The sequence below is a fragment of the Pseudopipra pipra genome, chromosome 27 (genome assembly GCF_036250125.1).
Source record: "Pseudopipra pipra isolate bDixPip1 chromosome 27, bDixPip1.hap1, whole genome shotgun sequence".
NCBI lineage: Eukaryota > Metazoa > Chordata > Aves > Passeriformes > Pipridae > Pseudopipra > Pseudopipra pipra.
The window spans coordinates 4,811,340-4,834,621 of record NC_087575.1 but is presented as its reverse complement, the minus strand read 5'-3'; the positions used below and the strand labels follow the sequence as shown (position 1 = coordinate 4,834,621).

Genomic DNA, 23,282 nt, shown 5'->3' with positions numbered 1-23,282 from the left:
CTTTTTTTAAAGCTCCTTTTAAAATGGCTTTTAAAATTTATCTAAAACCTCTTTTAAAATGTCTTTTAAAATATCTTTTAAAAAGCCTTTTAAAACTCCTTTAGAACGTCTTTTTAACAAAACTCTCTAGAACGCCTTTTAAAACGCCCTTTAAAATTTCTTTTAAATTTTTTTAAAAAAAATGTTTTTAAGGCGTTTAAAAAGCAAAAGTTCTTTAAAAATGTAAACCCCTCTTTAAACGGAAAGCCCTTTGAAAAATTAAAAATGGCATTTAAAATAGATGGTGTTTAATATATAATATGTAATGTATAATATGTGATATGCAATGTATATAAATTATATGTAATATAAAATATACTATATTATACGTTATAATTTATATTATATAGTATATAGTGTATAGTATATAGTGTATATATAATAGAACTATGTAATATATAATACGTAATACTATATAACACACAATATATAGTAGCTAAAATTTTTATACAATATAAATATATAATATAATATATAATATGCAATCTACTGATATATAATATGTAATATATGTTATATAAAATATAGTACATAATATATAATATTTTTCTCCCACGCTTTGCTCACTGTAGCACCTCAACACTGATTTAGCAAAACTTAAAATTCTCCGATTTTTCCCAAATTTTCCCCGAAACGCCTCGCGGCGCCAAACGGCTCCGCCGGCGATTAATTACGCAATTAACCGTCAAACTTAATTAACCGCCTTCCTCCCTTTGCCCCCCCCCGGGGACCACAACTCCCAGCAGCCCTTGCGGCGGCGCGGCCCCCGCGCGGCGCGCCCGGCGCGGGGCACGCTGGGAAGGGGACTCCAAAATGGACAACCACCGGGATGCTCCAGGTACGGCCCGGCCCCGCTGCTCCCGCCGCTCCCCCCGCGCTCCCGCCGCCCCGGCCCTGCCCTCCCGCCTCCCTCCCGACGCTCCGGGAGCCGCGCGTGGCTGCCCGTGCCCCAGGGGTGGCTGCGTGCCCGTGGGGTGCCGTGGCTTCGCTCCCCCCCCCTCCTCCTCCGTTGGTTTCCTTCTCCCCCCTCCCCGGTTTTCCCGCTGGGAAGGCGGGACGCTCGTTTGCGATGGTCCCTCCGTTAAGATTCCCCTCGGCTTTTCCTGCAGGGCGGTGGTTTGGGATGACCCTTCCCCCCCCCTTCTCCTCCCTTTTCCCATGGGGAAGGCGAGCCGGGGATTTGGGAGACCCCACTGTTGATTTTTTTTTTTTCCCCCAGTGAAGACGAGCCGAGGTTTCGGGGTGGCCCCCCCCCCCGGTTAATTTCTCCCCCTTTTCCCCAGGGAAGCCCAGCCAGTGATTTGGGATTACCCCCATGAATTCCCCCTATTTTTCCCCAGGGAAGCCCAGCCGGTGTTCCAGGACGATCCCCATTAATTCCTTCTCTTTTCCCCAGGGAAAACTAGCCGGTGTTCCAGGATGATCCCCATTAATTCCCCCTGTTTTTTCCCAGGAAGGCCCAGCTGGTGATTTGGGATTACCCCCATTAATTCCCCCTGTTTTCCCCCAGGAAAGCTCAACCAGTGATTTGGGATTACCCCCATTAATTCCCCCTATTTTCCCCCAGGGAAGCCCAGCGGGTGTTCCAGGACAATCCCATTGATTCCCTCTCTTTCCCCCAGGGAAGCCCAGTGGGTTTTCCAGGACAGTCCCCACTAATTCCCTCTCTCTCCCCCAGGAAAGCCCAGCGGGTTTTCCAGGACAGTCCCCATGAATTCCCTGTCTTTCCCCCAGGCAAGGCCAGCTAGTTTTCCAGGACAATCCCATTGATTCCCTCTCTTTCCCCAGGCAAGGCCAGCCGCTGGTTCGGGGTGTTCCAGGACAATCCCCATGAATTCCCTCTCTCCCAGGCAAGGCCAGCCGCTGGTTTGGGGTGTTCCAGGACAATCCCCATGAATTCCCTGTCTCTCCCCAGCAGGCCAGCCGCTGGTTTGGGGTGTTCCAGGACAATCCCCATGAATTCCCTGTCTCTCCCCAGCAAAGGCAGCCGCTGGTTCGGGGTGTTCCAGGACAATCCCACTAATTCCCTGTCTCTCCCCAGGCAAGGCCAGCCGCTGGTTCGGGGTTTTCCAGGACAATCCCATTGATTCCCTCTCTCCCAGGCAAGGCCAGCCGCTGGTTCGGGGTGTTCCAGGACAATCCCCATGAATTCCCTGTCTCTCCCCAGGCAAGGCCAGCCGCTGGTTTGGGGTTTTCCAGGACAATCCCACTAATTCCCTCTCTCCCCAGGCAAGGCCAGCTGCTGGTTCGGGGTGTCCCAGGACAATCCCCATGAATTCCCTCTCTCCCCAGGCAAGGCCAGCCGCTGGTTCGGGGTGTCCCAGTCGAAGGCAGCCAAGACGAGCGTGAACATCCTGCAGCAGGAGGAGCTCATCGCCCAGAAGAAGCGGGAGATCGAGGCCCGGCTGGAGCAGCAGGCGAGGCAGAATTCCCTGAGCATCCCCCAGCTCCCCCTGCTCGGAGAGTACGTGGAGCCCCCACAATTCCAGGGGGAAGGGGGGAGGCAAAGGAGGAGCTCTGCACCTGGAGGGAATTCCTGGGAATGTAGCGAGGGGTGGGATTGGGGTGGCCATGGGGGCACCGGGGGTTTCAGGCTTTAATTTAATTTAATAGAACTAAAATAACTCTAATTCTAATAATTTAATTTAATTTAATAGAAATGCTCCTCAGAAATTGACTTACATATATATAAATACATTTATATATAATTTTTAACCTTATATATTATGATTTACAGTCATCATGTCCTATATATGATTTATTAGCATATTGATATATTTATGACAGAACCTGTATGTTGATATATTCATTACAGTAATTATGTGTGATTTATTAATGTATTGATATATTTATGGTATATTTAGCTTAGGAATTATACCTATGATGTATTAACATTGGTATGTTAGTGATAGAAATTATATATTGACATACTCTAGAATTATATATAGATTTATTAATAGATTGGTATATTATGGTTTATCTATTATAAAAATTATATATGAATATATATTTGTATATTTATCAGAAATTATGGATGTAATTTATTAGTGTATTTATTAGTGTACTGATATATTATGATATATCTATGATAGAAATTATGGATGTGATTTATGAATGTATTTATTAATGTATTGATATATTATGATATATAATATGATATATCCATGATGGGAGTTATATATGGATATATTTATCATAGGTATTATGTATATGATTTATCAATATAATGATATATTATGTATCTGTGATAGGAATTATATATGGATATATTTATCATAGGGATTATAGATGTGATTTATTAATGTATTGATATAATTATGATACATTTGTGATAGAAGTTATATATGGATTTAATATCCTCAGGGGCTGGGGAGCCTCCTGAGCTCCATCTCCCCCTTTCATTAATAATTCCTGGGGGTTTTATCCTGTTTTCTGCCCCCAAATCCCGCTGTGGGAGGGGCTGGGAGGCTCCTCAGCTCCATCTCCCCTTTTATTAATAATTCCCAGGGGTTTTATCCTGTTTTCTGCCCCCAAATCCCTGTGTGGGAGGGGCTGGGGAGGCTCCTGAGCTCCATCTCCCCCTTTTCTCCTCTCCCAACCAGCGACGATGGCTCCGAAGGCGACTCCTCCGTGTCCAACAAGTTCGTGAACGACGGGAGTTTCCTGCAGCAGTTCCTCAAGCTCCAGAAGGAAAAGTCAAATGCTGGTAGGTCCATCCCGAGCTCCAGGCTCTGCTCCTGCCTAAACCCCTGCTAGGAAGTTCTGAGGCGATGATTATCCCTGAAAATTGGGGTTAAAATCTGCATTTTGGATGCTCCAGGAAGGTTTTTCCCCTCTTTCTTTTCACCTTCCTTGTGCTGTGAAGTCGAGCAGTTCTCTCCTGGCTCGAATCTCACTTTGTGAAAAGTCATCAGCAGGGGTTTTTTTGGCTTCTGTTTTAAATTAAATTAAATTTAAATTAAGTGAATAATAACAAATTAAATCGCTTGAATTTCAATGTATTTAATTTAATGATATTTATTTGAAATTTCTTAAAGTCCAGTTCCTTGGGGTCCAGTTCCTTGGGTCCAGTTCCTTGGGGTCCAGTTCCTTGGAGTCCAGTTCCTTGGGGTCAGTTCCTTTCCAAGAATTTTAACTGAAGAAATTCTCCCAAATTCTCCCCAAATTCTCCCCAAATTCTCCCCAAATTCTCCCCAAATTCTCCCCAAATTCTCCCCAAATTCTCCCCAAATTCTCCCCAATTCTCCCCAAATTCTCCCAAATTCTCCCCAAATTCTCCCCAAATTCTCCCCAAATTCTCCCCAAATTTTTCCTTCAAATTTTTTCTCAAATCTCCTCAAATCTCCCTCAAATTTCCCCTCGATTTTCCCTCGATTTCCCCTCGATTTTCCCCTCGATTTTCCCCTCGATTTTCCCCTCGATTTTCCCTCGATTTTCCCCTCGATTTTCCCTCGATTTTCCCCTCGATTTTCCCCTCGATTTTCCCCTCGATTTTCCCCTCGATTTCCCCTCAGATTTCCCCTCAGATTTCCCCTCAGATTTTCCTCGATTTTCCTCAGATTCCCCTCAGATTTCCTCAATTTCCCCTCAGATTTCCCCTCAGATTTCCCCCTCAGATTTCCCCTCAGATTTCCCCTCAGATTTCCCCTCAGATTTCCCCTCAAATTTCCCCTCAAATTTCCCTCAAATTTTCCTCAAATTTCCCTCAGATTTTCCTCAGGTCTTCCTCCAAATCTCCCTCAAATCTCTCCCTCAAATCTCTCCCTCAAATTCCTTTCACTAAATTCATCTAATAATAAATTCAATAATTAACCTAATTAAACCCCAAACCCCACTGCTGTTACTCCGCTTTCCCCTCAGCCCCTCACCCCCCACACCTCACAATGTCTCCCCTGCCCCGGCTCAGGACTCCTTTCCCTGTGTTCCCCTCAGAGCCGCCCCCCGAGCTCCAGTGCGGCCCCGCTGCGGCCCCGAGCGCGGGGGAGCGGCTCCCCGGGAAGCGGCAGCTCCTCAGCCGGATGCTGCACCAGGCCCGCAGCCTCCCCAGCCCCCGGCCCGGCCCCGGCCTGGCCCTCGACAGCGTCTTCCAGGGCCCCGACGAGGACGACGACGAGGACTACGAGCAGTGGCTGGAGATCAAAGGTCAGTGGTCCCTGTGCTCCATTGGTTTGGGATGCAGGAGCACCCATCCTGGGATGGGGTCAGTGTAGGGACAGGACTATGAGCAGTGGCTGGAGATCAAAGGTCAGTGGTTCCCTGTGCTCCATTGGTTTGGGATGCAGGAGCACCCATCCTGGGATAGGGATTCAGTGTAAGGACCTGTGCTCCATTTGGGATGCAGGAGCACCCATCCTGGGATAGGGGTCAGTGCAGGGACAGGACTACGAGCAGTGGCTGGAGATCAAAGGTCAGTGGTTCCCTGTGTTCCATTGGTTTGGGATGCAGGAACACCCATCCTGGGATGGGGTCAGTGTAGGGACAGGACTGGAGCTTTGGCTGGAGATCAAAGGTCAGTGGTTCCCTGTGCTCCGGAGCTTTGGATGCAGGAGCACCCATCCTGGAGAGGGGTCAGTGTAGGGACAGGACTACGAGCAGTGGCTGGAGATCAAAGGTCAGTGATTCCCTGTGCTCCATCAGTTTGGGATGCAGGAGCACCAGTCCTGGATAGGGATTCAGTGTAAGGACCTGTGCTCCATTTGGGATGCAGGAGCACCCATCCTGGGATGGGGTCAGTGTAGGGACAGAGTTATGAGCAGTGGCTGGAGATCAAAGGTCAGTGGTTCCCTGTGCTCGGAGCTTTGGATGCAGGAGCACCAGTCCTGGATAGGGCTCAGTGTAGGGACAGGGACTGTGAGCTTTGGCTGGAGGTCAAAGGTCAGTGGTTCCCTGTGTTCCATTGGTTTGGGATGCAGGAGCACCCATCCTGGATAGGGGTCAGTGTAGGGACTTGTGTTCCATTTGGATGCAGGAACACCAGTCCTGGGATACGGGTCAGTGTAGGGACAGGACTGCAAGCAGTGGCTGGAGGTCAAAGGTCAGTGTTCTCTGGGTTCTGGAGCTCTGGGATGCAGGAGCTCCAATCCTGGGAGAGGGGTTCAGTGTAGAACCTGTGCTCCATCAGTTTGGATGCAGGAGCACCAATCCTGGGATAGGGATTCAGTGTAGGGACCTGTGCTCCATTTGGGATGCAGGATCACCCATCCTGGGAGAGGGCTCAGTGTAGGGACAAGACTACGAGCCGTGGCTGGAGATCAAAGGTCAGTGATCCCTGTGCTCCATCAGTTTGGGATGCAGGAACACCCATCTTGGGACCATCATCCCTGCTGGAGTTCCTGGGCTTTTTCCTTGGCCCAGAAGCCAAATGCAGTTTTTTTGGGAGCAGGACATGGGGCAGTGCCAGCAGGAAGAGCTGCTGCTCCAGCCACACAGTGTCTGTGCCCACGAGCTGGGGACAGGGAATGTCTTGGGAACTGGAATCTGGAATCTCCAGTGAGTAACGTGGTGGTTCAGCCCAAATTCCTGGCCCTCCCTGATGTGTTTTTTATGGAATATAAACAGTCAGGAGCCAGTTGTGCCACGGCTGGAGGGGGTTTGGGCTCAGCTGGGTTGAGCTGAACCTCCACCCGGGGATGGAGCCGTGGATTCCCCACCCCTGGAAGTGCCCAGGGCCGGGTTGGAGCAGCCTGGGATAGCTGGAGAGGCATCCCTGCCCCTGGCAGGGGGTGGCACTGGACGAGCTTTGAGCTCCTCCCAACCCAAACCCGGTCTGGATCCGCATTTTGGCTTTCCTCGTAGGAACCACCCAGCCTGTTCACTGCCACGGGGGTCAGAGCCCACCAGTGAGCTGGGAACGGGGATTCCACGCCCGTGTCCGACGGATGCCCCATTCCCTGCTCCCTGCTCCCGCTCCAGGGGCGTGCAGAGGTTGCTGTTCTGTGTGGTTGTGGGTTGGCCCCAGTACTGGACAGCCTGCTTAAAGTTCTGCCCCCAGAGGACGTGAGACCCGGGAGGTGGTGGAAAAGCTGGCCAGGTTCGTGGCTGAGGGGGCCCCGAGCTAGAGAAGGTCGCTATGGAGGACTACAAGGATAATCGGCGTTTTCGTAAGTCCGGGAGGAGCCTTCCCAAGGGAAACCTTGGCCTTTCCCCAGGGAGGAAACGGCGGCCTTGGGGTGAATCCTTGGTTCCTGGAGGGTGGGGAGGCCCTGGAGCTTAAAATGTGGATTTGGCATCTGTGGGCAGAGCTCTGATCCAAGGATTTGTGTCCCAGTTCGTGTCCAGCCGGGATGGAGGGGGGATTGCCCATCCCTGGGAGTGTCCAAGGCCAGGTTGGAGCAGCCCTGGGGTAGTGGAAGGTGCCCCTGCCTGCTGGAATTGGGTGGAACTGGATGATCCTTCAGATCCTTCCCAACCCAAACCAGTCTGGGATCTTCATTCCAGAGGGTTTTTTAAGCCTCTGATGGGTGGAAATGACACCGGGAGTGAGTCCCCCTGAAGGGGATGATCCATCCAACCCAAACCATTCCAGGATTCCATGATTCTGCATTAAAACCCTTATTTCCAAAGGGTTGTAATCCTCTGATAGGGTAAGTGACACCAGGGGTGAGTGTCCCCCCCTCCTGGGAATGGATGATCCTTCAGATCCCTTCCATCCCAAACCATTCTGAGATTCTGGGATCTTTTTTAATCCTCTGACAGGGTGAGTGACACCAGGGGTGAGTCCCCCCTCCAGGGATGGATGATCCTTCAGATCCCTCCCATCCCAGACTATTCTGGGATCTTTTTTAAACCTCTGACAGGGTGAGTGACACCAGGGGTGAGTCCCCCCTCCTGGGAATGGATGATCCTTCAGATCCCTCCCATCCCGAAGCCTTCCAGGATTCCTGGGTGGATTTAAGCTCTGTTGGGAGTCCCTGTTTCCTGGCTGAGGCAGAAGGTGCCCCTGTGGTGGTGCAGAGGAGGGAACAGAGCTCCTGTGGCACTTCCAGCAGGTGGGAATGCTGGACTGGATCCCAGGAGTGGTGGGCAGAGGGTTCCCTCCCGTGTCAGCACAGATTGTTCCTGATTCCCCTTCGAGTGAATCTGGATGCAAGTCCTTGGATCAGAACTCTGTGTGTCCACAAATGCTAAATCCACCTTTTAAGGGCATTCTGAGGGATTTCTCTGGTTTTCCTTTGGGATTTGAGCTGTTTCTTTACCCCAGAGTATCAATATTTAGGAGCTGCTGATCCAGGGGTGTTTCTTTAGCTGGTTTTTTCCCTCCCTCTCCAGGTTTTTGCACGATAAGAACAGCAGAGAATTCCTTTACTACAGGAAGAAAGTGGCTGAGATAAGAAAAGAGACCTACAGGAAGAAAGTGGCTGAGATAAGAAAAGAGACTCAGAGCTCTCAGGGATCCTCTTCCCAGAAAGGTAATTCCCACTGGGAGCCGGGGCAGATGAACTGCACGGGTTGGTTTGGCTGCCTTGGGACCGTGTCAGCTCTGTCCTGGGAGCACTTGGGGGGGATGTTTGACTGTTAATTCCTGCCTGGAAATCCTATTTTAACGTGGCAGGAGATGGGCACTAAACCACCACCAGGGAGTCCCATTTTTGGGGCCCAAAAAGGGGTTGTTTCCCAAGTCCACAGCGAGATGTTCCACGCTCCAAAGGGGTTTTTTTGGAAGGGATTTTTCCCTTGTGCTTCTCCAAAACCCTTGAACTGAACTCAAATAATTCTCCCATGGGTGTTTCAGCCCTGAAAAAGGGTGGTGTTGTTTTTTTTTTCCCCCAGTTATTTGATTTGTTCCAAATGGAAATGATTTGGTTGGTTTTTGACCCCAATCCCCGTTTCTGCTGCTGTTTCCTTCTCTGAAACTTGGATTTTTCCCGCTTGGGATGTAAATCCTTGCAAGGAAGGGAATGTTTCCAGGTGGGAAAACAGCAGGATTGGGTGATGCCTGCAGCAAATGTCACAGGAGGCTGTCCTGGATCCTTAAATTATTCCCTGGCTCCTTATAAACATGGGATTTATCCTGGAAATCTCCATGGCTGGAGCCTTCTCCATGCCTTGGGAAGAGCCACCTCTTCCAGGGGAGGATTCCATGGGGAATTCCCTCTGCCTTCCCCTGCCTTCCAGGCGTGGAGGGACAGGTGGGATTGTTGGGAATATGGAGTTGGCCACTTTTCCAAAGGTTCTCCCCCTGCTCCTGGGCACTTCTGTGGGAAAAATCCTGAACCAGGGATCATCCTGAGGGGTGCAAGCCTGGGGAAAAGTGCCTGGCACAGGGAAAAATGGGAACCAGGGATAATTCTGAGGGGGTAACCCTATGGAAAAGTGCCTGGCACAGGGAAAAATGGACACTAGGGTAATCCTGAGGGGTCTAACTCTGTGGAATAATGCCTGGCATAGGGAAAAATGGACACCAGGGATAATCCTGAGGGGTGTAACCCTATGGAAAAGTGCCTGGCATAGGGAAAAAATATAAAATCTTTTAACTGGGGATAATCCTGAGTGTTTTAACCTTATGGAAGAGTGCCTGGCATGGGGAAAAATGGAAAGCAGGGATAATTCTGAGGGGTGTAACTGTGGAAAAGTGCCTGGCACAGGGAAAAATGGGAACCAGGGGTAATTCTGAGGGGGGTAACCCTATGGAATAATGCCTGGCATAGGGAAAAATGGAAACCAGGGATAATCCTGAGGGGTGTAATCTTATGGAGAAGTGCCTGGTATGGGGAAAATGGAAACCAGGGATGATTTTGAGGGGTGTGATCTTACAGAAAAGTGCCTGGCATGGGGGAAAAACGGACACCAGGGATAATCCTGAGGGGTGGACCTCTGTGGAATAACACCTGGCCTAGGGAAAAGTGGCATCCCAGCAGGGAGGACCGAGTGCCCCCCCTGGAAGGGGGCCTGGGTGTCCCCTGGGTGTCCCCTGGGTGTCCCCTGGGTGTCCCCTGGGTGTCCCCTGGGTGTCCCCTGGGTGTCCCCTGCCCCGGTGCCAGGGCCGTGCTGTTTGTGCTGTTTTGTGCTGTGAAACTGTTTCTGTGCTGCCGTTTCTCCCGATTAAACTCCACTTTTGCCCTTATTCTGCTCTTGGGGTCCTTAGAACCAGGTAGGCTTTGACTGTTGCTTGTTGAGTTGGGCCCAGTACTCACGGCCTGCTTAAAGTTTCACCCCCAGAGGACGAAGAGACGAGGAATTCGGCGGAAAAGCTGGCCAAGTTTGTGGCAGCCGGGGGGCCCGAGGCGGAGGCAATTGCCCTGCAGAACAACAGAGAGAACCCTGCTTTCAGGTACAGCAGGCCCCTGCTTTTTCATCCCCCCTCTGTGGCTTTTGGGAAGGGGGGGAAGGACAGGCGGGGGCGTGGCGAGGCAGGGAGAGAAGAAAACTTGCTTTTTCCCCCCAAAATAAACACACAGCTTGCACCCCTGCCCGGTTCCCTGCTGCACTGGGGCAGCTGGAACCTTCACACTGCTCCCCATAACTCTGTTTCTTGGGGGCTCCATCCACAACCCTTCATTCAGTCATTCATTTATTCATCTCCTGCCTTGCTCCTTCCAGCGCCCTCACCAAGTGCAGGTAGAATTCCATCCCCCTTTCATGGGAAGAGCCTTTAGATCCCCCTTTGGAGTGTCCTTTCCAGCCCTCCAGGGGAGGGTTGTTCCCTCCAGTGCTCGCTGGCAGCTGGTTGATGCCTCCCCTTGGTCCCCTCCACGTCTGGTTTTGTGCCCTCACAGGCACTCTGGAGCATTCCCTGGCAGGGAAGGCAGCCCTGGGTTTGTTGCTGGTGTTTTTGGCATTTTATTGGCTCCCTCCTTGGCCCTCTGGAACCCTCCCCTGGTGCTGGGAATTGCCCTGGGCAGATGTGCTCCTGCCTGAGCTGCCCCAGTGTTGGCTCCAAAACAACCTCTGTGGTCCCAGCTGAGCAGGGTCAGGTTAAAACACCACCCCCCTCTGGATTCCAGCGGGATTCCCACAGGGAAGGGCCCCATCCTGCCCTCTGGAGCAGTCCCTGATGGTGGTGCTCAAACAGAGGGGTGAGAAACCACGTTTAGGGGATTTTGCAGCCCCTCAGAGAGCTGGTTTTTGCTGCCTGTGCCCGTCGTGTGGCCACGGGTGGGAAGGGTCTGTCATCCCTCGTGTTTTCCTTGGGCAGGAGGATCCCAGTGTTAAAGCCATGGAGTGTTAGACTGATCCCACCAAAAGGGAGGATTGTAGGGGAGTTGGGAACAGGCAGGTTTCCCGTGTGGAGGATTTGGGGTGAGCCCAGAACCCCAACCTGTTTGTAACAAACTTGTTGATTCTCTTCCCTTGCCTGGCTGCTGGATTGAGGGTTCTTCCTGCTCTTCCCACAGACCCCCAGGAGCTCTGTTTTCCCCAAAAAGCTCGGAGATGTACCTATTTCTGGCAGGGCTGGCCAATAAATCCATGCTTTTTTGTGGATGAGGGAGCAGAGGGAGCAGTTGTGGTGTAATTAAGCAGGCTGGTAATGGCAACGCTTCCAGCTTTAACAGGGGGCTTGGGAGCAGTTTCCTCAGGCAGGGATTTGACTTTCCCACTGCTAAAAAATGTTTGTTTTTCTCCTGTGAACTGAAACCCAACACTCCGGAAAACCCGGCAGGTTTTCCAAGCAGGTGGATTCTGGGGGAGGGCTTTGCCTCCCCACGAACCTTTTGCAGAACCCCGGGTTCGTTTGGCACCAAAACCAGGGAACCCCGACCCGCGGGATACGTGGGATCAGGGGGTGGGAAAAGCCCTGCACTGGCCGCGGGCGCACACGGGGCGGTGCTGGAGAGCCGGGAATGGTGTGGAGAGCCGGGAATGGTGTGGAGAGCCGGGAATGGTGTGGAGAGCCGGGAATTGTGTGGAGAGCCGGGAATGGTGTGGAGAGCCGGGAATGGCGTGGAGAGCCGGGAATGGCGTGGAGAGCCGGGAACTGTGTGGAGAGCCGGGAACTGTGTGGAGAGCCGGGAACTGTGTGGAGAGCCGGGAATGGTGTGGAGAGCCGGGAATGGTGTGGAGAGCCGGGAATGGTGTGGAGAGCCGGGAATGGTGTGGAGAGCCGGGAGTGGTGTGGAGAGCCGGGAACTGTGTGGAGAGCCGGGAATGGTGTGGAGAGCCGGGAATGGTGTGGAGAGCCGGGAATGGTGTGGAGAGCCGGGAATGGTGTGGAGAGCCGGGAATGGTGTGGAGAGCCGGGAATGGTGTGGAGAGCCGGGAGTGGTGTGGAGAGCCGGGAATTGCGTGGAGAGCCGGGAATTGTGTGGAGAGCCGGGAATGGTGTGGAGAGCCGGGAATGGCGGGGAGAGCCGGGAATTGTGCGGGAAGGCTCCTGGCACTGCGGGAAGGGAGAGCCCCGAGCCCAGTGCTGGAGCCCGGCCCCGTGTGTGGCTGCCACGGCTCAACTCTTGTCTCTTTTGGGGTCTTTTTTTTTTAGGTTTTTGTATGAGCCAAACAGCAAAGGCTACAAGTATTACAGGCAGAAGCTGGAGGAGTTCCGGAAGGCCAAGGCCAGCCCTGGCTGTGCCCCTTTCCCTGGAGAGCCCAGCCTGAAAAGGAAAACCAGCCCCGAGGCCTCACCCTCCCCTCTGTGCTTCCCCTCCCTGCCTCTGCCCCTTCCCCTGCCCGTCCCCTCCCCTCTGCCCCTTCCCCTGCCCGTCCCCTCCCCTCTGCCCCTTCCCCTGCCCGTCCCCTCCCCTCTGCCCGTGCCCTTGGCAGTGCCCCCAGCCCTCCCCGTGCCCTCCTGCCCCTCCCCATCACCATCCTCCTCCTCCACAACCCCCCCTGAGCAGACAGCCCCAAACCCAGCCCCAAACCCAGCCCCAAACCCCACCACCCCCCCGGCTCCGGGCACCACCAAGAAGAAGCGGAAGAGCCGGTGGGGGCCGGAGGAGGACAAGGTGGAGCTGCCCCTGCCACAGCTGGTGCAGCAGCTGGACTCTCCCTCCCCTCTCTCAGGTCAGTGGGGCCGGGGGATGCCCCTGGATTTACCCTCCTTGCCCCTCTGCCCGAGCTCTGGGTGTGGGGGGAGTTCTCTCCTGCTGGATCTCCTCGGTTGCCAGCTCTTCCCTGGGGGGGATCCCAGATAACCCACCTCACCTCCCCGGCACCAGGGCTTGGATCCCATCGGATCCCATCGTTCCCCTGCTGTCTGGAAGCCCTGCTGTGCTCTCACAGCCACTGCCTGGGACTGCTCCACTCCCAGGAACCAGCTGTCAGAGCTCATTCCCCGTGCTGGGATGGATGGAGTCACTGGAAGCACTCCCACCCCTCACTGGGAATGGCTGTTCCCTGGGATGGAATCCCTGGAAGCACTCCCACCCCTCACTGCTCACTGGGAATGGCTGTTCCCTGGGATGGAATCCCTGGGATGGAATCCCTGGAAGCACTCCCACCCCTCACTGCTCACTGGGAATGGCTGTTCCCTGGGATGGAGTCCTTGGGCAGCACTCCCACCCCTCACTGCTCACTGGGAAGGGCTGTTCCCTGGGATGGAATCCCTGGGATGGAATCCCTGGAAGCACTCCCATCCCTCACTGCTCACTGGGAGTGGCTGTTCCCTGGGTGAGGGGGGACTCGAGCAGAACTTGGGGTTTTGAGCTGTTTTGGCTCAGTTTTGAGGCTCACAGGCCTCACCCAGCTGGTGCTGCTCCACCTGCCCAAGTCCATTCCCACTCTTTCCAAGGGCTGGAATATCATCCCTCCAGCTGAGGCACTTCTGGGGAGCTCTGGAGGCTCAGCTCCACCTGGGCCTGTGCAGAGCAGTAATTGGGAGCTTGGGGAGGGCACAGAACCAGTCACAGGTGAACACAGACACTTCCAAAGGCATCTTTGCCCAATTAGTGTGGAGTGGGAAGGGAGGTGGGAGAAGAAAGGGAAGCCATGAGGCAAATTGAGAGGATTGATGGCCCCAGGGTGGAAGCACAGGAAGAGCAAGAAGGACCTTTTGAAAGAGCAGTAGCAGAACCAATGGAGTGGGACAGGGGCTGGGAAAAGCTCTAATTTTCAGATAATTTGTGGTTCATTTCTCCAGCAAGTCCCTGGCACTGCTCCTGGGGCTGGAATTGCTGCTCAGCATTAATCCTGGGATCAGGCTGGCTGGGCTCTGCTGCCCTGGGCCTGCTCAGGGAGGAGGGAGGAGGGCTCCTGCCCCTTATCCAGCACTCCCAAAGCAGGTGGAGGGGAGTTCCTGGTGACTGTGCCCTGCCCAGGAATCCTGGCTGTGCCTCTGTGCAGTCACTGGCCTGGGGTTGCTGCTCCTTGCAGGGCAGGAATCACATGCAGAAATCTCTCCTGGTGGTTGTATTTCCAGGAATTTCCCCTTGCAGACGTGGATGAAGCTGAGCAGGGGCTCTCAGAGCTGCAGGGGGGGGCTGCAGGGGGGGGCTGCAGGGGGATCCATGTGCTGGAATTCCCCTGGCTCCCTCAGCCCCCCCCAATGGGACAGGGACACGCTCCTGGTGCTGCCTTTGCTCAGGGCTTTGTGTCAGGCAGGAGAAAAGGACAGCAGCCACTTTGCCAGGCAGAACAAATCAGCCCTTAACGCTCTGCAGGGGGAAGGATTAATTCCTGCTATCAGTTCAGCTGGACTAATCCCTTTTGGAATTAACAGCCTCGACCTGACAGGTGAAGGGAGCTGCAAATTGCTGCTCCTGTGGAAGGGGAGAGCTGCTCTGGTACCTAAATGTCCGTGTCTTAGTCCTTTATCCTTAGCAATTGTTTGGGATTTGGGGGAGGATTCTCCTCCTGTCCTCCCTGGGTGATAAATCAGGATGGTGGAGAGGAGAAAGTGTGGCCCTTTCTGGAGAGAGAGACAAGACTCCTCTTCAATATATTGACACCCAGACACTTCCCTGGCTCCCTGCAGGGGCTGAGGGATCCCAAAAGCTGAGCCAGAGATGTGTGATTAGTGAACTCTGGGGGTCAGTGACAAATCCCAGGCTGTCACTGGAACCTGGGGTTGGGTCTGATTAGCCTGGATTAAGATCTGCAGGCTGGGAAGGAGGGAAGCACTCTGAGCTGGGGTTCCTCCTGCCGTCCTCCAAGGACGTTGTTCCCTTCTCCTGTGACAGGCTGCTGCTCCTCAGGCATCTGGGAGAGGGATAAAGCTCCGGGTGCTGCTCTGCCAGCGCTGCAGACACACTGCACCATTCACCCCCTGGGCAGAGCTGATGGCACTCCAGGCAAAAAAAGGGACCTTTTTCCCCCCAACCCTGCTGAACCTGAGCCCCTTGTCTTCTGCACAGTGTTTACCTGGTGCCAGAAAGCTTGGGGGAGCTTATAAACCTTATCTATTTCCAAATCTATTCCCAAATTCCTGGGGGTTGTTAGTGAACACTTTTCCATCTGCAGAGGGAGCTCGGGGTGGAGCTTTTCCCTTTTTTTTTCCCCAACTTTGCCCGTCGTGATCCTTTGGGCTGAGGCCACAAAAAAACACCTCCCAGGGCTGAATTCCTGCACTCAGACAGCCCGGGGGGTGGTTTTGGGAAGGGGAGGAGCAGCGGGATCTCATTCCTGGCAAGGGGAGGGGGATGCTCAGCCTCACCTTTAGGGTTTGCTGGGAAGGCACTGGAGCCTCTGGAGCTCCCAGCTGGGTGTTCCTGCAGCTCAGAGGGAGCTGCTGTGACCTCTGTGAAGGGCAGAGCTTTCCTTGGAGCACTCAGGGAGAGCTTTCCCGTGCCCTGAGCCAGGGGGGTGATGCCAGAGTGCCCACACATCACATGTGGGGCCGGGTCCTTTCCCTGGATCAGCCCTGAAGTGTCCATTAAACCCATTCCCAGCTCCCCCAGGCAGGAACCAGGCTGGCTATCAGCGAGAAATAGGTTTATTCTCCTGTTTGCTCCCGTTCCTGGGGAGCTGACAGTGCAATTCCCAGCACCACACTCCATCCCCTGCTCCTGGAAAACCTCTGGTGGGGTTTTATGTAAAAAGGGGTGAGTGTGCAGGGCCTGGAGCTGGGGGAGGGGGTAAAAGAGCTGGGGAATGTCCTCCTGGAGTTCAGGAAACCACTGGGAGACCTGTGGGGAAGGGGAGGGGGCTCAGAGTGCTCAGGGAGAGGGAGACACCGACCCCGACACCACCACCCTCCCCCCGGGGCAGTGAACAACGATCCTCTCCTAATTGGGGCTCCATAATTAATAGCTCGTGAATAATGAATGAAGCATCACTTAACTGGAGGCTGACCCCGGCTCACACACACACAGGGGGCTTGGCAGGTCGTTAGGAAGAAGAAATCCTTCCCCTTGTGCTGAAAAATGCTGCTCTGAGGCTTCTTTCAGGCCCTTAAATATTTTAACCCGGTGGCATCTGAGCTCTGAGGTGCTTTGGAGAGGAGCTGCCAGCCCTGCTGGAGATGCCTGAACCAAGTTTGCAAGGCAATCTCTCCTGGAAATCTCTTTTTTTGCAGCCCCAGCAGTGGTTTTATTACTTCCCTTCACGCTGCAGCCCTTTATAAATAGGATTTCTTTCCTTTCCCCCCCTCCTCTCTTCCCTTTAACTTGCCCTCTGAACCCGGTGTGGTCACCTCAAATCACTGAGTGCTCTGCCCAGGTGATGAGAAGATCTAATTTCGGGGGTTCAGCTGATGAAGCAGCAGAAATAATTCCAAAGGGGAGCTTCCCACGGGAGATGCTGCAGGGAAAAGGTGCCCCTCTTTGGGAGCACATCCCTGGGGGTGCTGCTGCTGAGCCTGGACATGGACACTGAAACCTCCCCGGGGGATGGCACCTTCCAGGGGCAGGATAACGTGGGAATTTTGTCCTGATGTGGGAATTTTGTCCCGATGTGGGAATTTGCTTTTCATCTGGGGAGGAGTTGCTGTTGGGGGTCCTGGGCCGCTCGTGGCTCCACCTGGATGATGAATTATCACTTTTTGGGATGGCTGGGGTTCACCAGGAGCCTTCTGGGGAGAAGGATCTTAAAGAGAAGGGATTTTTAAAGCAGGTTTCCACACAGTGTGACCCCCCTGGGAGTCTCCCAACACCTCTGGGCAGAGCCGTGGGCCAGGGGAGGGAGGCAAAGGAGCTGCTGCCCAGTGACTTCCCTGCTCCTGGGGCTCCTAAATCCATCTGGATCGAGCCTCTCCAATGCTGGAACCACGAAATGAGTGTAAAAACTTGGGAACACCCCCATCCCTGGGCGACCTGCTCTGGTGGGAGCTGTCCCTGCCCGGGCAGGGGGTGGCACTGGGTGATCCTTTGGGTCCCTTCCAGCCCAAACCAGGCTTTGGGATTTGCTCTCCCTGGTCCCTCAGGTCTCTAATGAGCCTTTTAACCCCTGTTTGTCACAGTTCAGGACCTGAAGGGCCTTGGCTACGAGAAGGGGAAGCCCGTGGGGCTGGTGGGGGTCACCGAGCTCTCCGAGGCCCAGAAGAAGCAGCTGAAGGAGCAGCAGGAGGTGAAGCCCCGAAAGGGTTCCCAAAATTCCCGGGAGGGGGGTGGGGGGGGAGCAAAAAGAAACCTTTTGCAGCGGCCACAAATAAATCTGTGGGATTTGTGCTGGATGCCTGGGAAGCACAGGATGCTGCAGTCAGCAGGAACAGCCCTGGGGCTTTGGGGAATAAGGGTGGAAGCAGCCAATTGCTGCCCTCCCAGCCTAAACCCGAAATCTATAAGGTCTGTGGTGTCACAGCTGCAGCTGGATCAGGGCTGGGGGGGAGGAGGGAGGGGAGCTGAGGGGATTCCTGCAGGATTTGGGGGGGATGGGAGCAGAACTGGCTCTTGGGGATGCTCGGGGGAACAAGTGGGAGCATCCCGGGGCTCTGCTGGAGGAACCAGCCTGGGAATGTGCTGTCTGAGGGGAGGGGGAGCAGCAGCTCTGCCCTGGGGGGTGTGGGGCTGCCCTGGGCTGTGTTTTGGGGGGCAGGGCAGGGCAGGGCTCTGGGCAGGGCTCTGAGCAGGGCAGGGCTCTGGGTAGGGCTCTTTGGGCAGGGCAGGGCTCTGGACAGGGCTCTGGGCAGGGAAGGGCTCTAGGCAGGGCTCTCTGGGCAGGGCTCTGAGCAGGGCAGGGCTCTCTGGGCAGGGCTCTGAGCAGGGCAGGGCTTTGGGCAGGGCTCTGGGCAGGGCAGGGCTCTGGGCAGGACAAGGCTCTGGGCAGGACAAGGCTCTGGGCAGGGCAGGGAAGGGCTCTGGGCAGGGCAGGGCTCTGGGCAGAGCAGGGCAGGGCTCTGGGCAGGGCAGGGAAGGGCTCTGGGCAGGGAAGGACTCTGGGCAGGGCTCTGGACAGGGCTCTGCGCAGGGCAGGGCTCTGAGCAGGGCAGAGCTCTGAGCAGGACTCTGGGCAGGGCAGGGCTCTGGGCAGGACAGGGCAGGGCTGTGAGCTCTCTGTGCCCCGCAGATGCAGCAGATGTACGACATGATCATGAAGCACAAACGGGCCATGCAGGAGATGCAGCTGATGTGGGAAAAGGCCATCCAGCAGCACCAGCACGGCTACGACAGCGACGAGGAGGTGGACAGCGAGCTGGGCACCTGGGAGCACCAGCTGAGGCGCATGGAGATGGACAAGACACGAGGTGGGGGGGTCAGGGCCCACCCCGGGGACATCTCCCACTTCCCACGGCAGGATCGGAGCTGCAGGGTCACCTTCCCCTGAGTGGGGGTGACAAACGTCCATCCCTGTGCCCCACAGCCCCCCTGGAACCCCAGAGAACACCCTGCTATCCCTCTTTCCTCTCTCTTGGCAGAGTGGGCCGAGCAGCTGACCCAGATGGGCAGAGGGAAACATTTCATCGGGGATTTCCTCCCGCCCGACGAGCTGGAGAAGTTCATGGAGACCTTCAAGGCGCTGAAGGTGACACAGCAGAGACTTCCTGGGGTGGTGGCAGCACTTCCAGGGCCAGGTTGGAGAAGGGAAGGCTCCAGGGAGACCTTGGAGCCCCTTCCAGCACCTGAAGGGACTCTGGGAGGGCTGCAGAGGGACGTGGGACAAGGGTCTGGAGAGCCCCAGAGGGCAAGTTTAGATGGGATAGTGGGAAGAAATCCTTTGCTGTGAGGGTGGGGAGGCCCTGGAATGGATTTCCCAGAGGATTCCCCATCCCTGGAAGTGTCCAAGGCCAGGTTGGAGCACCCCTGCTCCAGTGGGAGGTGTCCCTGCCCCTGGCAGGAGGTGGAACTTTAAGGTCCCTCCCGACCCAAACCATTCCACGATCCAACAGTTTTTGGGGGTCTCTGGAATTCCAGACAAGAGCTCTCAGACCACCCTCCTGCAGTTCCTGTTTGGGATAAGTGGCTGCTGATGCCAAGCCAAGGGAAATTTGAATTTTTATCCAGATGATTGCAGCAAAGTGGAAAACACAAAGCCTGCAAAGAGCTTATGCAAAGCACTCCGGCACCTGCCAATTCTTCCCAAAGCCCAGAACTCCTGGATGTTGGCACATCCCTCCCTGTTTCCCTGCATCCAGCGTGGGGCCTGATGTTCCCTGGGGGGTTCAGGCTTAAATAAGAACCGGATCTGCAACTTGATCCATCGAGGAACTTAAAATTCAGGAGCTGATTGTTCCCCAGCCTGATATCCCAGCAGGGCCTGATTCCCTCCCCTGTGCTGCTCCAGAGGAGGAATCCCGGGGGTTATTGGCCAAAACCAGCCCGGCTTTGGGTGCCTGGAGCTGCTTTTTCCCCTCCCCAGAGTGGGAAAGGACCCCCAGGAAAGCTGAGGCTCCCTGTGTGCCCCTGCAGGAGGGCCGGGAGCCGGATTACTCGGAGTACAAGGAGTTCAAGCTGACCGTGGAGAACATCGGCTACCAGATGCTCATGAAGATGGGCTGGAAGGAAGGAGAGGGGCTGGGCTCAGAGGGGCAGGGCATCAAGAACCCCGTCAGCAAGTAAGCACAGCTCTACTCTCCTCTCCCTCTGCTCTCCTCTCCTCCTGTCCCTTCACTTCTTCCCTCCCCGGGATCGGGGTCGGTGCTCCTGCCCTGGGATGCATCACGTGGGATTCTTGGGCACAGGAGGGAATTCCTGCTTTTTTCTGGGCTCTCTTCCCCCCCACCCAACCTGGCTTTGCTGCTGGAGCTGTGGGCTGTGTTCCCCACCCCAGCCTGCACAGGGAGGTGCCTCCCCAGCTGGAAAGACAATGGAGTATCTTTTATAAAGACAACACTTGTCTGCACCTCCCCTCCCTCCAGGGCTGAGTCTTTAAAGGCATAACTTTCTCAGAGCATTAAGGAGCAGTGGCAGACCCAGCCAGAGCTGTGTGTGAGGGGTCTCAGCCCAGCTCAGAGCTCTGTGGGGTCCTGACAGGCCTTGACGTGGCTCTTTGTGCCCAGAAATGTCCTGGATTGATCACACTCTGTGTGTTGCACAGCTCTGGGAGTGGCAGAGTGTCCCTTTTTGGGTGGAATCACCTGTTGGTGACGTGTGTTGGGCTTCAAAGCTGAACACTGGGGAGGGGGAACACTCCTCGAGTTGGTTTTTAGGGATGGATCCCGGTGGGAAGAAGTTCCCTGCTTGCTGCACGGCAGGAAATGTCTGTGCAAAGCTCTGGGGATGTGGTTGTTGGTTCAGAGGTGTTGCCTGGGGTGAAAGGTGGGAAAAACCAGGCTCAGATTCCCGGAGGGAAGGCAGGACGTGGCCGTGGGCCGTGTCGGAATTGCTGGGGAGGGAAGGGATGGATCCCACTGGAGTGACAGAGCAGGAGGCAGGAGCGTGGCTTCCCCATCCCTGCCCCTCCAGGGAGGGAGGTGTTCCTGCTCCTGCTCCCCTGTGGGCATTCCTGCTTCCGTGGGACAGCAGGAGACCTCCTGGGTCTGGGAAGGGGATCCGGGAATGTGGCAGCGCCCGGAGCGGCTCCGTGTGGGATGAACCCCCGGCAGCAGGATGAGTTCCACAGGCTGCTCCTGGGGGAAGGAGCTCTCTCCCACCTGCTTCCCTCCCTTCCCTCTTCCCCCCCAGGGGAACCACGGCCGTGGATGGGGCTGGATTCGGGATCGACCGCCCTGCTGAGCTCACCAAGGAGGACGACGAGTACGAGGCCTTCCGCAAGAGGATGATGTTGGCCTATCGCTTCAGACCCAACCCCCTGGTGAGGGGGCACCCACACTGGGGATAGGAGAGAGCCAGGGGCTGCCAGGGACCTGGGACAGGGCTGGGAGAGACCAGGGATAGGGCTGGGAGAGAGCCAGGGGCTGCCAGGGACCAGGAACAGGGCTGGGAGAAACGAGGGATAGGGCTGGGGGAGAGCCAGGGATGAGGGAGAGAGCAGGGACAGGGCTGGGAGAGATCCAGGGGTGAGGGAGAGACCAGGAACAGGGCTGGGAGAGACCAGGAACAGGGCTGGGATAGGGCCAGGGACAAGGGAGAGACCAGGGACAGGGCTGGGAGAGATCCAGGGGCAGGGAGAGTCCCAAAACCAGGACTCCAGGAATAGGGACAGATCCACTGGTGGGGGAGAGGGCAGGGAACAGAGAAAGGACAGGGAGAGATCCACTGGTGAGGGAGGGTCCCAGAATCAGGGCAGGGACAGGGACAAGGACACCTTTTGAGCTGTAATTGTGGGGCAAAGCTCAGGTTTGCAGGGCAGAAATGACGCGTTTTCAGCGGCTTTTTTGGGGCAGTCGAGCTCAGCTGCTGGGCAAAAACCCCCAGTTGTGATGGTTTCTCTCCTCCTCCTTCCCCACAGAACAACCCACGGCGACCCTATTACTGAGGAGGCTCCAGGGCTGTGAGAGGAGCTTTGCTCCCTGACTGTGAAATGTTTCGGAACCGCTTCGTCCATCCCTCCTTTCCCGGTATTGTCCCAACTCCCCGAGGCCACAGCACCCCCCTCATCCCAGGGGAAAGGCCTGGGAGCCCTCCCAGGTGCCCCCACGGGGGTTTTTGGGGAGGGAACGTGCAAGGGCAGCACCAAAGATCCCCCAGGGAGGAGTTCAGGGGGCTCCCCCTCCGTGCTCCCGCCTTCCCAGGAGCGTGGGGGTGGTTTTTTTTGGGATAACAGCTGGTCTTTCATTGTCCACACCCGAAGCTTGTGCTGCTCTGGGGTTGTTTTTTTTTGTTTTTTTCCCCCCTGGATTTTATGTTTAAATTTCCCACCCAAGGGATTGTGTCCCCCCCCCCAGAGCAGGGTCAGGGCGTTGTTCTGACGGTGCCAGAGGTCTGACCTCCAGCTGACACTGCACCCCAGTGCCTCTGTTTGCCCTCTGCATGGGGTGGATCGTGGATCCCAGGATTTTAAAGGGGGTGCAGGGTGAGTTCCCTCCCCCCCAGGGGTCCCACCCCCCTCGTTTTCTGAGCACTACGTTCCCTCCCCCCGGCACAACCAGAGACTTGCCAACAACACCCCTCCCGTGCTCTGGAGGGGGAGGAAGGAGGAACCAAACCCTCAACCACAGTTTGGCAAAGGCCATTATTTGGGTTCTGTTGTCATTTAAAAACAAAAACACAAAAAAACCAAAACGAACCTCCGAAATATGAATTTTCTTGGTGGAGTCTGTAAATAAAATAAAACTTGTTTGTTCCTTACTTTTAATGGGAGGATTTTCGGGCAGAGAGGGGCTCCTGGGGGTTTCCTCGGGTCGGGAGGTTGCTCTGGAGCTCTTTCTTCCAAGGATTTTGGGGAAAACCAGCTTGAATGGGTCGATTTGGTTCCTTCCCTGGACACTTTGGGGGGTGATTGTGTTTGACTTCCCTCGACGACCTCGAGTCCAGGACTTGGCTCTCAATAAAAACACCCCAAGTGGTCCATTCAGTGGGTTCAGGGGGGTTTTATTTGGAAAGAATCCAAGGTGTGGGAGCCTGGAGCTGGGCCTGGTGCTGTTCCAGTCAGGAATTTGGGAAGGTTGGGAAACCCAGGTGGGAAATCTGCCAGGGACTGAGGTCGCTGTGCCAGCCTGGGGGGGCTGGGACACCCCTCTGCCCTGTCCCCTCCCTATTCCTGCCTGGCACAAGCTGGTTTTCCAGGGTGACCAGAGGCTGGAGCTGCCCAGGGCTCTCCTGGGCTTTCTCTGGGAACCTGGAGGTGTTTGCAGAACCACTTTCATTCCAAGTGTCCTCAGCACAGCAGGATTCTGGCACCAGGGGTGAGGAATCACTGGGAATTCCCGCTGTTCCCGGTGGCATTTGAAGCTGACTGGGCACTTCAATCAGCCCTGTGCATCCCACGGATGTCCCGTTGGCAAAACTGGTTTGATTCCTTTATTTCCCCAGCCTTGGCCCCCCTGAGCCCCCTCTCCCCATCCCTGCAGGGAGGGTTCAACGTTTGGGAGGAGCTGAAGGTCATTGCAGCAAAACACCTCAAATCGCCCACTTTGACCCCTTTTCTCATCGTTGTGC

At 55.0% G+C, this 23,282-nt stretch overlaps 1 protein-coding gene and 1 long non-coding RNA gene across 2 annotated transcripts in view; both read left to right on the top strand.

The window, feature by feature from the left end:
* Window positions 1–23,282, top strand: part of LOC135403506 (uncharacterized) — a 73,744-nt gene that overhangs the window by 6,259 nt on the left and 44,203 nt on the right. The gene's annotated exons all lie outside the window — the stretch shown is intronic.
* On the top strand, window positions 798–22,472 carry SUGP1 (SURP and G-patch domain containing 1). The gene is given in 16 exon segments (XM_064637515.1): window positions 798–877; window positions 2,332–2,503; window positions 3,642–3,745; window positions 4,972–5,181; window positions 7,019–7,033; window positions 7,036–7,077; window positions 7,080–7,143; window positions 8,308–8,447; window positions 10,186–10,309; window positions 12,455–12,975; window positions 17,306–17,412; window positions 18,352–18,529; window positions 18,701–18,807; window positions 19,692–19,837; window positions 20,907–21,036; window positions 21,634–22,472. Coding segments are annotated over 16 exon segments (2,112 nt in total). The 5' UTR covers window positions 798–852; the 3' UTR covers window positions 21,661–22,472.